At 39.3% G+C, this 13,873-nt stretch overlaps 1 protein-coding gene across 3 annotated transcripts in view; it reads left to right on the top strand.

Moving 5' to 3' along the window:
- The window catches only part of ADAM23 (ADAM metallopeptidase domain 23), a 151,992-nt gene that overhangs the window by 100,032 nt on the left and 38,087 nt on the right, over positions 1 to 13,873 (top strand). For all 3 annotated transcript variants that reach the window (XM_045575415.1, XM_036421844.2, XM_036421843.2), the window contains exons 12-18: positions 593 to 677; positions 1,602 to 1,692; positions 5,248 to 5,296; positions 7,445 to 7,544; positions 11,224 to 11,295; positions 11,906 to 11,995; positions 13,043 to 13,123. In XM_045575415.1, the coding sequence (XP_045431371.1) occupies positions 593 to 677; positions 1,602 to 1,692; positions 5,248 to 5,296; positions 7,445 to 7,544; positions 11,224 to 11,295; positions 11,906 to 11,995; positions 13,043 to 13,123 (568 nt within the window). The remainder of the gene's footprint in view (positions 1 to 592; positions 678 to 1,601; positions 1,693 to 5,247; positions 5,297 to 7,444; positions 7,545 to 11,223; positions 11,296 to 11,905; positions 11,996 to 13,042; positions 13,124 to 13,873) is intronic.

Here is a 13,873-nt window from a genome sequence, read left to right as displayed (position 1 = left end):
TGCGAAATCTTACTGACATGGCCATATTGAGCTGCAAGAGAGGCTAGGAAACATAGACTTTACAAGTGAATTATTGAATGAAATTGAACTTCTATCACTAAGAAACAGAGGTACCATATTTTCTGGTGTGTAATAGGTGTTGCTCACTTACGATGAGGCTGTTTTCAGACAGTTCTCTAAGGTTCTGTCCTGGCATCAAGCCAATCAAAGTTTCCTTCCTTTCCTCTCACCTTTACTGTTTACTATCTTTTCTTCCAGTCTTTAATCAACATTTTATAATAGTCGGCAATATTTTGTATAACTACTGGATAGTCTCTATTGGAAGAAAATCAAGAGTTTGTGTCCTCAATCCTGAGCTCGTACATAGTGCTTAGTAGGGGTTCAGTTAATATTTGCTCCACTGAGATTAGCATAAGGTAAAATGTAAAGGTTTTTATGACAGCTTAAATTTCACTGTTTTTAAAATGCAGTTTTTGATTATTGTGAAGGAGGATGATGTGGGGTTATTCAATGTAGGAGAGTAGACATGTTTTGGGAGAGCTTATGTGATGGTCACTACACTGGCTTCCTAAAACTGGTTTTCTCCGTTAAGGCGCGTGACATTCCACTATAAGAGAAGCAGCCTGAGTTACTTCGGAGGTGTCTGTTCTCGCACAAGGGGAGTTGGTGTGAATGAGGTAAAATTTGGCAGTGTTCTTAAAGTAGAGCTTTATCTTTGCATCTGATCTGATCCCTTCCCTCCCCCTGCCCCATCCCGTGGCCCAGTTTACATCCTTCCTCTGGCCTGTTTAGAAGGATAATGACAAGAATATAACATGAATGTTTATAATAATAATAAGCCTTGTAAGAAAAGAGGTATTGTTTCATTTCATAATGACAGTTCTCCTATTTATCAGGCAAGTACAAGCCAAAGAGGTTTTTTGGCCTCTATAGATACTTTTTTACGAGCTTGTTAATCCCTTACAATTATTTTTGACAATTATAATGCTCTTTTGCCCAAGTTAGGTTTAACTCATTTATATAAAAGAATTTGTGATTGTATCTACTCAGCATCTCTGTTTTGTCCCTATGTAAATTTTTTTTATATTTATGCCTTCTACCTACCTATCTATAGAGGTAATTGAAGCAATTATTTCCTTAATCTCAGTGTCTTCATTTACGTAAAGAAAATTCTGGTAACAGTTGGCAGTAGCACCTGAAGAGCCGAACCAACTGTATCTAAACCTTCATCCATACCAGAGTATTCCAGCTTATCCTCATAACCATCCTTCCGTGGAGTCCTCTTGATACACTTCTAGGAAGTTTAATTTATTCTTGGATAGGAGTTGAGTTGGGGCACAACCTTTTATGACTTGTATGTTACGATGCCATGTGAGAGGAGAAGAGCATCTAGTTTGGGGAGGTGCCATGTAGTCACCGAGGCTTTCTGCTTCTTGGGCCCAGTTGCCAGGAAGGAGTGATACAGGGGCAGATGGTGCTTTCTGATGCTGTGAGGCTCTAGCTAGGGGACTGAGATGTTACACGGTGATGATGAAGAAATAATAACTAGTGTTGTGCACTCTCTCAAATGTTTCCCACACACTTTCAACTCTGAAAAACAGTATGGTCTTCCAATGGCAGTGGCACAAGTATTATCGCAGAGCCTGGCTCAAAACCTTGGAATCCAATGGGAACCTTCTAGCAGGAAGCCAAGTATGTACGCCAGCCTTCTTGCTCACTTACATGTCTGTGTAATGCATGACCAGTTAACAAATACATAGTTTTCTTTTCTAAGTCATTGTAGTCTAACTGCAGTGTATCTCCTTCCTCTAAAACAATGATAAGATGAGCAACTTAAGGTAATTCTCATTATGTTTGGGTTGTAGAAATGTCTTTTTTTTTTTTTTTTTTTTTTTTTTTAAGTCCCTAAAACATACTCGCTTTCTCAGAGTGTGATCAGTGTTCTCCTACTGTGGAGTGTTGAGGTGGTGACACCTCACCTTTGGGTCCTAACCACCTGAGTATAGATACATGATGCCCCATGGAGGAGGCTCCTTCACTAGTTTAATAAGAGTACAAGTGGATCAGGAAATAGCTTAGATCTAGAGTAAAAAATGAGCTCAGACTCAACTCACCTCCCTACCTAACTCTAATTAAACTCTTCCACCAGTCCCAGCAAGAAACTATCGGGTCTAGTAATAATTAATGTCGTTTTTAAACATTCGTTTAAAATCTTGCTTGGCGTTGACTTCCATTGACATAACCTTCAAACACGTGGTATCTACAGAACGTGTGAAGTGCAATTAACAAGTTTTGCTTGAAAAAGTTTGTGTTTGGTTTGGTTTTTGTTGCAAAACTAGGGCTAAGAAGATGGCGGATGAAGAGCATATTCGGCACTGCATGCTTTACGAGTTCCAATTAGGAAGAAAAGCAAGTGAGGGTGCAAAAAACATCTGTAGTGCTCTTGGTCAAGATGCAGTTAGCGCCAGAAAATGCCAGCGTTGGTTTGAGAAATTTCGCGAGGGAAATTTTTCGTTAAGATGACAAGAGTGGTCGAGGCCGTGTGTCCAATTTTGATCAAGAAGCTCTTCAAGCTCTTTTGGTGCAAAATCCTCAAATTACCCAACAAGAGCTTGCGATAACTTTAAATTGTTCACAAAAAACAATTTCCAATCAATTGCGTGCACTTGGCAAAGTCCAAAAGTTTGGAAAATGGGTTCCTCATGAGTTGACCGACAATAACCATAATCAAAGAGTCACAATTTGCAGTTCACTCCTCTCTCATCAAAACCGTTTGCCGTTTTTAGAGCAAATTGTTACCGGAGATGAACAATGGGTGCTGTATGTTAATTTGAAAAGGCGGCCTCAATGGTTAAACAAAAATGAGGCTCCGCAGCCCATGCCAAAACCTGACTTGCATGCGAAAAAAGTGATGTTGTGTGTTTGGTGGAATTTTAAAGGAATTCATTATGAACTTTTACCATCTAACCAAACCATTACAAGTGCAGTGTATAGTGCCCAATTGGAAAGGTTAACCCAAGCTTTAAGAGAAAAAGAACCCGCGCTGATTAATCGGAAGGGCGTAATTCTTCACCACAATAACGCACGACCGCATACTACAAGAATCACTGCTGAAAAACTGCGCCAGTTGGAATGGGAAGTTCTCCCTCAACCTGCATATTCTCCTGATATTGCCCCTTCCGATTACCATTTGTTTCGTTCTTTGCAAAACTTTCTTCTTGGAAAAAAATTTAATAATGAAGAATGCCTCAAAAATGCATTGACCGAATTTTTTGCATCAAAATCACAAGAATTTTACAACAGAGTGATTAAAATGCTTCCTGAGCATTGGGCACAGTAGTAGAAAACAACGGCAACTATATTGTTGATTAAATTTTGTTGTATTGTTTAAATAAATTCGATTTTAAAAAGTATTAGAAACGACATTAATTATTACTAGACCTAGTATAAAGAAGAAGCCTCCTGGACAGGACCCTGGTCGAGGGCCTGGTGAGCATGGGGCATGTGGTAGAGGTTATACTCTAGGGGGCAGGCAGGGTTGAGAGGAGTGCAAACAGCCATGGATCCCAGCCGATAGGAAAATGCAGCCAGTGACTTGGGGGGTGTTCCTCTGATCATTGACCAGACGAGAAGTGGATGGAACAGCAGACCTGAGTTTCCAGTGACAAAGTGCCGAAGGCTCACAGTAGTGTTAGGGGTCCATGAAAATTTTTAATTTCTTTAAAAACCAAAATAAAATCCAGTGTGGATTCTATTTCTCTTTATACCAACACAATAGTAAAATGTAATTTCTAATACATTTTGTGGTAGAAGGCAAATGTGCCTAGGACTCACATAATGCAATCCCATGGAAGGAAAGACCAAGGTGTTCGCTCAAATTATTCTCTTAATTTGGAATGAAATGGAATGAAATGGAAGACACCAGGCGTAAATATTCCCGGTTCCCAACCTCCCCAAAGAAGGAAAGAATGGAAATGTACTATAACATTTACATTATATACTATTTGACTACTATCAAAGAATTGTCCTTAATGCATAGTATTATGGACACTTAAAGTAAATATCCAAGAGGTTCTCGATACTCTGTGGGCATCACATTATGGATATGTTAAGTCTAGTGGCACTTATCTCCACAGACGTTCATTTATCAGCATCTTGCTCAGAGTATTTGCTTTCCCAAGAAAACAGTACACACGAAAGGAGGTTCATCAGCTGGCTTAGATGCCTTAACACCAGAAAGGTGTAGGACCAAGTTTACCACCTTATTTGAAAACCCTGAAGCCAGGAAGAGGCCAGTGCTGGGGTCAGCTGAGAGGTGTTACTGAGTTGGATGATGGGATAAGGTGAAAAATAAGTGTTCATGAATGCCTGGCATAGTTCCTTCCTAAAATTCTTAATTCCTTTGTGAATTGTCTGTTTAGCCAGATAATTATTAGTTCTGAGCTTTTAATTATATATATAAAAAATTAATTTGTACGTCTTTCTTTAAAATTATGATAGAAAAGAGAATAGGAAAATATAAGTGACAAGAATCACCCGTCACAATATCAATATGTCAATCTTTGGTGTCTACGTTCATGGTTGTTATTTAATTTAAGTGATTATTTACCTGTCTATTTTAGATTGCTCTCTTTTACCAAACCTTTTAGCCTAGCATATTTCAAGTCTCTGGCCGATCCTTGTTCTGACCGTAGCAAATATTACTCTTTCACTTCCAGTATGCTCTGGAAGCAGGACGACAATGATGGCTCATTGCATTTGTGCAGTGAACAGAGCGCACAGGTTACCACATCATGGGAGGCCCGGGTACACCCTGGCTTCTAAGCAGAGAGACACCTTCCCCATTTTAGAGATGGAAACACTGAACCCCAAGACATGCTAAGTCGCTTCCCTAGGGGACCCTTTCACCAAGGAGAGAGCGTGGACCACAGCACAGGCTCTCTGCTGTCCAGACCAGGGTACTTTTCATTAAACATTGGAACAAGGGATTTAATTGAGTTCTCCGGGTTACAATAATGAGGAGAGGCACAATTGTATTTCTTGCCCGCTGTTAGGAGGTGACCTTTACTTCTGGAAAGAATGAAGACATATTGATTTAAAGGAAGTCGATTTTGCTCTGTGAGACGTCACTGTCTGTACCTATGAGTGGAATTAGAATTAAGAAATTATTGAAGAGCTGTGCTGCAAATGACAGATGTGACTTTCGTTGTTTCTCTTTTCTTCTGTTGCTTTGTTTCCTTGGACTAGAATGTGACTGCACGGAATCCTGGGGAGGCTGCATAATGGAGGAAACAGGGTAAATGTGCATATACGTGCTTTTGATGAATGTCTTTCACTGAAACTGCTGCATGTAATTAGATGCACAATCTCTCGGTACTGGTCTTTTAAGCTAAGCACTTAGTATAAATTCAATAATTAATTATCTGATATTTTAAAAATGAAAGGACTCATTTACTTTATACTTTAATTTTTTATTTAAAGTTGATGATAAGGGTAAGACATAGTAACTACTTCTACGTCTATTAACCCTTAAAGATAGCACAGTATTAAATGCTTCTAAGTTGAATAGAGATATTAATTTTTTAGTACACTTAGAGAATAAAAGCTGGTTGTCTACCTGAAGCAGTCAGTGAAAATCAATTTCATCATCAATTTATATCTTAAGGCACTCGCCAATAGATACGTTGCTGTAATAAAAATTGTACTATATTGTGTATATAATCAATAAATTTTTTTAAAATTAAGACAGGCTGTGTCTAAATTATGTAGACTCTATGGATAGACATTTGTACATTTTCTCATCTAACTCTTCTCTGCCCCAGAGCTTCCATTGCTTCTGTGCGCCAAGGCCTGGAAACATTGCTCTCTTTCCCGGGGACCCTTCGCCCAGAGGAACCTCTGTCCCAAGGTCCCCTGAGCTAGAAGCTTCTCCTTATAGACGGGAGAGGTTTCTCACCCTGGTGCTTCCCCTACTTCTTGGCCCCATTCCCAACATCTGTTCCACACATCGGCCATTTCTAGTGCTACCCCCATCCCGAAGAGGCCCAGTTCCCAGAAATCTGAACTGCTTGGACAGAGTCCCTTTCTTATTCTCCCACCTGGAGTTCAGTTCAGAGGACAAACAGGAGTGGGAGCATGAGGGTTTGCAGAGAGAGAGAGTCAGCCATTGAGCCTGCTGTTTTAGAACACAGAAACTGCATGGTCTCCTTGCTGTTGAACCATATTTTAGTAATATTATGGCTTGAGCAGGCTTTTTGGAGGACTGCTATAGGAAAGTATAATATTATAGAGGTAGGTATCTAAACTCCCAATTTCAAAATGATTTTTTATTAAATTTATTGGGGTGATATTTGTTAATAAGATTACATAGGTTTCAACTATAAATTTTTATGATATATGATCTTCATATTGCATTGTGTGCCCACCATCCAAAGTCAAATCATCTTCCATCACCCTGCATCTGATCCCCTTTAAATGAATTTTTGGAGACAATATATAGGATATGATAAAACTGAGATTAATATGTATTTTTTTCAAGTACGCATTTTTGTACAGTTCTTCTAAGAAATCACTGTCAACAATGGCAGATTTCACCTTCTTCCATACACTGCCCTCATATATCAGGATACAGAGAATTATTGGATTACCTCCTGCCATAAGTGGCCTTTCAAATTTCAAATCAAGTACTATTACAAATATGCTCAAGAAATTAATGTGCATGATTTAGTTTAACCTTGACTGTGTATAACATTCCCCTCTGTCCTGACTGACATAGAGATAGTAATTTGATTAATCAAATTATAGAGAAGCTCATACTGTAATCCTACTAAATCATGAATGTCACCCAATAATAGTATTTGTGATTCAGAACAGGGAGGTATCTTTCACAGGAGCTTACTCTAATTCTGTTTGTAATGTGTGTATGTACACTAAAAGCATAAATGCATATACACCCAGACATACATGGTCTAACACACCTTTTAGGGTTTTTTTGTTTACCAGAATTGTTTTTGCTAAAGCTTGCGTTATATAATCACTAATAAATTGACCCTTACAACTCCCTCCTCAAAAGGAAAAAAACAATCCGGTGGGTTCCTGGGGTCTGTTTATTCAGGACAGAGGCAAAAAAAGTGCCTAACTTTACTGAGATAAAAAAAAATGACCACATTTTAAAATTCAGACTTAACAAAGAGGTTCTGTAATGAGCTTGTCAAACACTCTTGGAAGGCCAGGCATGACAAAGCGTGGATGCTGAGGAGGTGGCCCCGGATTATTTTTATAAACTCAATCACACATACTTCTTCGCCGATATGAACACAAGTACTTTGTCAGAATTTGTGTGGAATCATCTGAGTCCAGAGTGAATGTTTTGTTCTAAATCTAGGGTTTTAATTTTCTTCTCCGAGGACTTCTTTTTTACATAGTTGATTCTTTATTTCCTCAGGGTATCCCATTCCAGAAAATTCTCAAAGTGCAGCATTTTGGAATATAGAGACTTTTTACAGAGAGGGGGTGGAGCCTGCCTTTTCAATAGGCCAACAAAGGTTAGTAACTTAGGAAGTGTAATTCTCCTCTCTCTCTCTCTCTCTCTCTCTCTCTCTCTCTCTCTCTCTCTCTCTCTCTCTCTCTCTCTCTCTCTCTCTTTCACACACACACACACACACAAACAAATGGAACAGTGCCAAGTATCAGATACTTGTCTTGAAAAGCAGGGTTGTTGTCAGTAGGTTAATATTTAGTTACCAAAGTCTTTCTCATGTTGAAGACTGAGACCTGTTTAAGTAATTATAGTTTTACTGTTCTGAATCTGTTTTTTAGTGTTAGCTGCTGTACTCTCTCCCAACCCTCTCCCCCAAACAGTCTTTTAATTAAAATATATCTGAAATTTCATGTTAGGGTTTTTACCCTGCTGCTAAGAAATAGAGGGTTACATTAAAATACATTGCTTTAACTTATTTCTCTGACAAAAATTCTATTTGCCCTTAACATTCTCTCTAGGGGTATAACTAATATCTTCACCCTCCCCTCCCCTCCCCTTCTCTCTCCCCTTCCCTCCCCTTCCCTTCCCTTGTCCTCCCCTAGTCCTCCCCTTGTCCTCCTTTCTCCTCTCCTCCCCTTGTCCTCCCCTTCTCCTTCCCTCCCCGCCCTTCCCCTCCCCTCCCCTCCTCGCCTCCCTATTTCCTTCCATCCAAACTATCTTTTTTTAAAAATATATATATTTTTGTTGATCTTCAGAGAGAGGAAGGAAGAGAAATAGACAGAAACATCGATGAGAGAGACACATTGATTGGCTGCTTCCTATACAGCCCTCTATTGGGGTCAGGCAAGGGCCCTAACTGGGAATCAAACAACAGACTTCTTGGTTCATGGGTCAGTGCTCAATCACTTAATCACACCAGCCATGCCAGCCTTCCTCCCGCCACCTCCGTCCTCCCTTTCCTTCCTTCCTTCCTTCCTTCCTTCCTTCCTTCCTTCCTTCCTTCCTTCCTTCCTTCCTTCCTTCCTTCCTTCCTTCCTTCCTGTCATAGTCTATTCTCCCAGAAAAGAAACATTTCTAATATTACAGAGCTAAAAAAATGGGCCAAGTATTTATGGATCTCATTAACACATATATGTATTTATATTATACAGTCTCTTTACTTGGGAAGGTCCGCATTGTCAATTGACACTTCATTGAAGTTCATATATATGCAATGTCATAATCCCTTACCACAAATTCCTTCATTCAAAAGCTCTGAAAATTGAAAATGTTTTTTTTATGAGTTTGCAGAAGACATAATAGACAGTGACACTTGTCTTAAACTGAAAATCTTTATCCCTCATAGTGTGAATATTTGTAAGTCTTTTTGAGGAAATATTAATATGTTTGATTATAGGGCATCCACCAGGCTCCTCAGGGTTATTACATGGAACATGGTAAATGTATCATACTTTTCTAAAATCCAGAAAAGCCAGAATCCTCAAATTCACTAGATATAAAGTTTCTGGTATGGGACTACAGACCTATAGTAATATGTTTAGAAGAATTTGCTCAAGAGACAAAAAGTCAGGGTCGGTGCTATTGTAATTAGCAAATGGTATAGACATTCTAACACCGCACATTTCATATTTCCTTTAAGTGAAAACAAGTCCATTGCTATACAAACTGTTTATCACTTCGCAAATTGAGAGAGTAGTGAAATCGTGTTAGCCTTTTTTTAAAAATCAGTACTAATGTGGGCAACTGACAGAATAATTTATTCCTATCCTTGTAATTAAGTGATACTGCTATAGCCAGCGGATGGTAGTTTGATGCCGACATTTGTATAGAATCTTAGTACGGCTGCAGAAAAAGAAATAGGAATTTTAAAGTGAACTTGCATCATTAAAACTTGGCTGCCTGCCTTTTATGACATTCATCTCAATGCAACAGAAACCTGGCAACTCCAGAGTGTACCAAATGGATGCAATGGGTAATGATGAATTAATGTGAGCAACCATTTGAATGCAATGCACGTGGCCACTTTTACCTGCCCAGCAGCTCACCAACTAATTATAAGCATCACACGTGAGCCAACAACACCGAGTGGTTGGGAAAGGTTAAGATTTCGAGTGAGTGTGTATGAGGATCCATCACGAAATGTCTGACATTGCCTGTGAGTGGAAAGAAAATGATTCCAGTAAGCTGGAAACTAAATAAAAGTAACCATCTACCTTTAATTTTAAAAGTTAGTAAATATGAAATTGTTTTTCTTTTAAAACGGCATATTAGCATGTTTTTTTTAAAAAGCCCCTTTGGATTCCAGTGAAAGAGTTTTTTATGTATGTAACAAAAAACTGACTTTTTTCAAGTGTTTTCAGTCAATGAACGTATGGATGCACGTTTTATGTATTTTTACATGACCGATGTGCACCTTTTTCGTGCTGTGGGTACCTTCCCAAGGCCATGTTTTCCATGTGTTGTGCCACAGTGACCTTTCTCAAGAGGAGAGTCCTAAGGTTACATGTTCTGGTCTGCCCTTCCCTATTCCATTTCCTTCTGCTTGCTGATCAAAATACCGCAGGCATTGGGACTGTTGATTTCATTCACTGGACTCGTCCACTGGGGAGTCCCACCAAGTCTCCTGGAAACCTTCCTTGTTTCTTATAATAGTTCTCCTTCTTGGAAGTGGAAGGGGAATCAGATCTTTGTCAGATGGACTCCGTGAAAGCCACCCCTGGCTTGTATGTGATGTTGTTGGGGAAGGAGTCTCTTTCTCCCTCTCCTATTCATGGCTTGGAGAATTGGGTTAGGATGTGCTGGACATGCACAGAGGAATCTTGCCCAGGTTAAGGGAAATAGGAATGTCCCCATAAACAATCAACTGCCTCCACAATTGGTTGGAATAGTGTGTATCTGGTGAGCAAGTTCATAGCACCAGGGGGTAGTTTATTGTAGACAGTTGACTCTTCCATTGCTCCTGGAAGGACCGAGAGATTTCTGTACATCCATGTATATGTCTGCATATGTACTTAATATGCTTCAGGCAGTATGGATTTATTTTCAATGAGAATGATGGCAGTGGATTTCTAGCCACATTTTTTTCTAAGCTTATTTGTATTTACTTGATTGTATATATCACATTTGGCTGGACTGAAATATTTTTATCTTTTTGACAATTTTGATATCTTCTAAGCTGCCTTGGGATAAGCCAACAAATTAGATATATGAGCCTTATTAGCAATGCACCTTAGCTCCATTAGCAAATATGAGAATTGATCCATTCTTATTGATAGTTTATCTCCATAAAAAGTAACTGGGATGATGGAGGTCACCTCTAGAGCCCACCACCATAGAATCCTCCAAGAGATATTGCCCCATTCAAACCTCTACTGGTTTGCTCGGTTTGCAGACTGAAGAGTCCCCAGTGCCCAGGTTGTGGGGTTGATCCCCAGGAGGGGGTGTGCAGGAGGCAGCCGATCAATGATTTTCTTGCATCATTGATGTTTCTATCTCTCCCTCTCCCTTCCTCAATGAAATCAATAAAAATATATTAAAAACATAAAACATGGGTTTTATAAGTGTTATTAATAAGGGAATAGTATTTCCCAAACAGACATCATTTATAAGATGCCATTGCAACAGATCACAAAAAGAATATCACAGGATAGCTGATTGAATGGCCATATATGTGGCCTGATTGGTGTGCTAATTTTCTGTGATAAATTAAAATGTTTTTCCTTTCTCTCCCTAATGGCCCTCAGCTTTTTGAGCCCACAGAATGTGGAAACGGATACGTAGAAGCTGGGGAGGAATGTGACTGTGGTTTCCATGTGGTAGGTATAAGAGTTCTTTTTTACCTTCAGCACAGCACCTACGCAGAGCAAACACGAACAGCATTAGTGAGATGCCTGCAATATCACTCACTGTGGTCTCGCTGCCTTTCTTTCTGATCTTGCTCATCAATGCTTAATCCCTGCTCAGACACAGCGTCAGAATTAATCATGTCCTTGTGGCCCTGTCTGAGAAAATCTCATAGATCCTTCTAATGAAATTCCCTACCTCTTAAAAATTCATAGCTCACCGTTACCCCAGACTAGTTTTACCAAATCACAAAACAGTCTTTCTGTGTCGTGTATTATTTTTTGTCTTTATAAAACTAGACTGAGTATTAAAAATGTAATGGAGCTAGCCAAGGGTGGGATGGCCGCTAACGAATAAGGTGACATTTTGGCAGAGAAGCCCTTTCATGGAAGAGCATGCTTTGTTGAGAAACAGGGCAGGGAGGAATCTGTCATTGTCCAAGTGATTAATTCTTTCCTGAAGTACTTGCTTACTATTGTCTGAACCCCCTCATGTGGATTATGGGTAAGTCATACGTGGAGGGCATGCTGAATGGGCCAGCGGGGAGGTGTCCTGACTCACTCACCGGAGTGCTTTTTCCAGGAATGCTATGGACTGTGCTGTAAGAAGTGCTCGCTCTCCAATGGGGCCCACTGTAGCGATGGGCCCTGCTGCAACAATACCTCGTGTCTGGTGAGCTTCCTGGCAGCCTCGTCTTTCTTTTCACGGACACATGGGCCAAATAGCTCAGTGTATACATAAAAACGGAGTTCTTCTGAAATAAACATTCAGAGTTGTCCTGTGAAGGCAGATGAAAACCAGGCTAAATGGTTGAATGCGAGAGGGACGATCCCTGTGGTCTTTTTATTTTAGACTCTGAGCATAAAGCTACGTGCTCATCGTGTTACATTTGGCTTTTTAAATCCCCTATCCAGGCAAAAAAAAAAAAAAAAGCTAGATGAGGAAGTCATGCATGACTGTATGTCTATATGTGTGTACACACAGTTACTTCTACCTATAGAGACCAGTTAATTTTTAAAAAGTCATTTTAAAAAATCTTACCTTTTCTCACCTGTAAAACCTCTATTATTCCTTTTACCTATAGAATTACACAATTTGATTATTTTATTCGTTATCAATAGGTATTATACATATGGTATTCTAGAAGGTTCCAGCTTAGTTTATACTCACCTTATGTGCCCTACCAGGTTATACGTTGCCTGCAGGTAATTCCTTAATCTTTTACTTATCCCCAATCAGACCAACCAAATGTCTTATATACAGTAGGCAGCCACTGGTGTTACTAAAGGAAACCATTGACATTTGATTGTATATATTTAGTTAAAGCAAGATTAACATCCAGGTTCATAAAGTTAATTAGTAAACATTAGATGGGTACATAAACCTCCAGAGAAATCTTAAATGTTTGTATTTTAGTGTTTTGTCACTCTTTGTCTCTAGCCACACCAGTGTTTCTTCTTTACATAATTGCCATTACATGGTCTTTTAAAAATAATACTCTGAGACAGTGGGTTTTGAAATCCAAACATTTACTGTCTTGGTTAATGATTCATATTTACAACAAAGAGTGAGAACTGGGCCTACAACTATCTTGCTAATTCATACAAAGAGTTTGGTGATGGTTGTGAGAGAGTATCAGAATTACCGATGAACATCAGAATGCTAACTCTAAGAAAGATTAATTAGTACTAGCTCCTAACATTGGTTTTCAATTTGCAGTTTCAGCCAAGGGGATACGAATGCCGAGACGCTGTGAATGGGTGTGATATTACCGAGTATTGTACTGGGGACTCTGGCCAGGTATGGCAAACTGAGGTTTAGGTAATCCATTTGACTTGTAAATGCACATTTTAAAGCTTTCCATTTGGATTACATGTGTGAATATGCTTTGGCTCCTTTGTTTTGTTTTCTAGTAGTTTTCCAGCCTGCCTTTATTTTAGGAATCTCTTTTTCTTCCAAGTTTCCTTTTCATAATTAGTTGCCTTTATATGGTTTATACCCAACTAATTGATTCTTCTTTCTTGGTCCTCACATCTAAATCACTAGTGAAGCACTAATGTACTGTTTACAAACATTTTAAAGCCACAAACCCCTTTTTTTAAAAAAAACAAAAACAGAATTTTGGGTGGGAGCCAAGATAGAAAGCAGGAAGCAAGCAGCACTGCTCTGGGTGAAGTGGGACTGGGAGCAGGAGTCCCGCCCTCTCCGCTCTGTAGCTGTCTGGTGGCATGGCTGATGTGCTTTGGCACGATCTTCTCCCATTAAAATTATTATAACATATAATTAATGCTGGCTTGTAACATTCTTTCTTTATGTAATTTGCATGCTTTTAAACATTTATGTCATGTTATTTCAAGTCTTTATTTGTCACTCATACGAACATTTTTGGGCACCTACTTATGGCAAGCTCTGCTGTAAAAGTTGGGATGTGATAGGGATCCCGATGGACAGTGCTTGTTCTTCTGAAACTTACATTCCACGGGGTGGAGAAAGGCAAACGAATGAACAAAAAGGCCAGAGGGTGATAAGAGCTAAGAGTAAGATAAGGCC

The sequence above is a fragment of the Pipistrellus kuhlii genome, unplaced genomic scaffold, assembly GCF_014108245.1.
Source record: "Pipistrellus kuhlii isolate mPipKuh1 unplaced genomic scaffold, mPipKuh1.p scaffold_m20_p_7, whole genome shotgun sequence".
In the NCBI taxonomy this organism is placed as follows: Eukaryota; Metazoa; Chordata; class Mammalia; order Chiroptera; family Vespertilionidae; genus Pipistrellus; species Pipistrellus kuhlii.
Note: the sequence above shows the minus strand (reverse complement) of the source record. Positions and strands in the feature narration are given on the sequence as shown.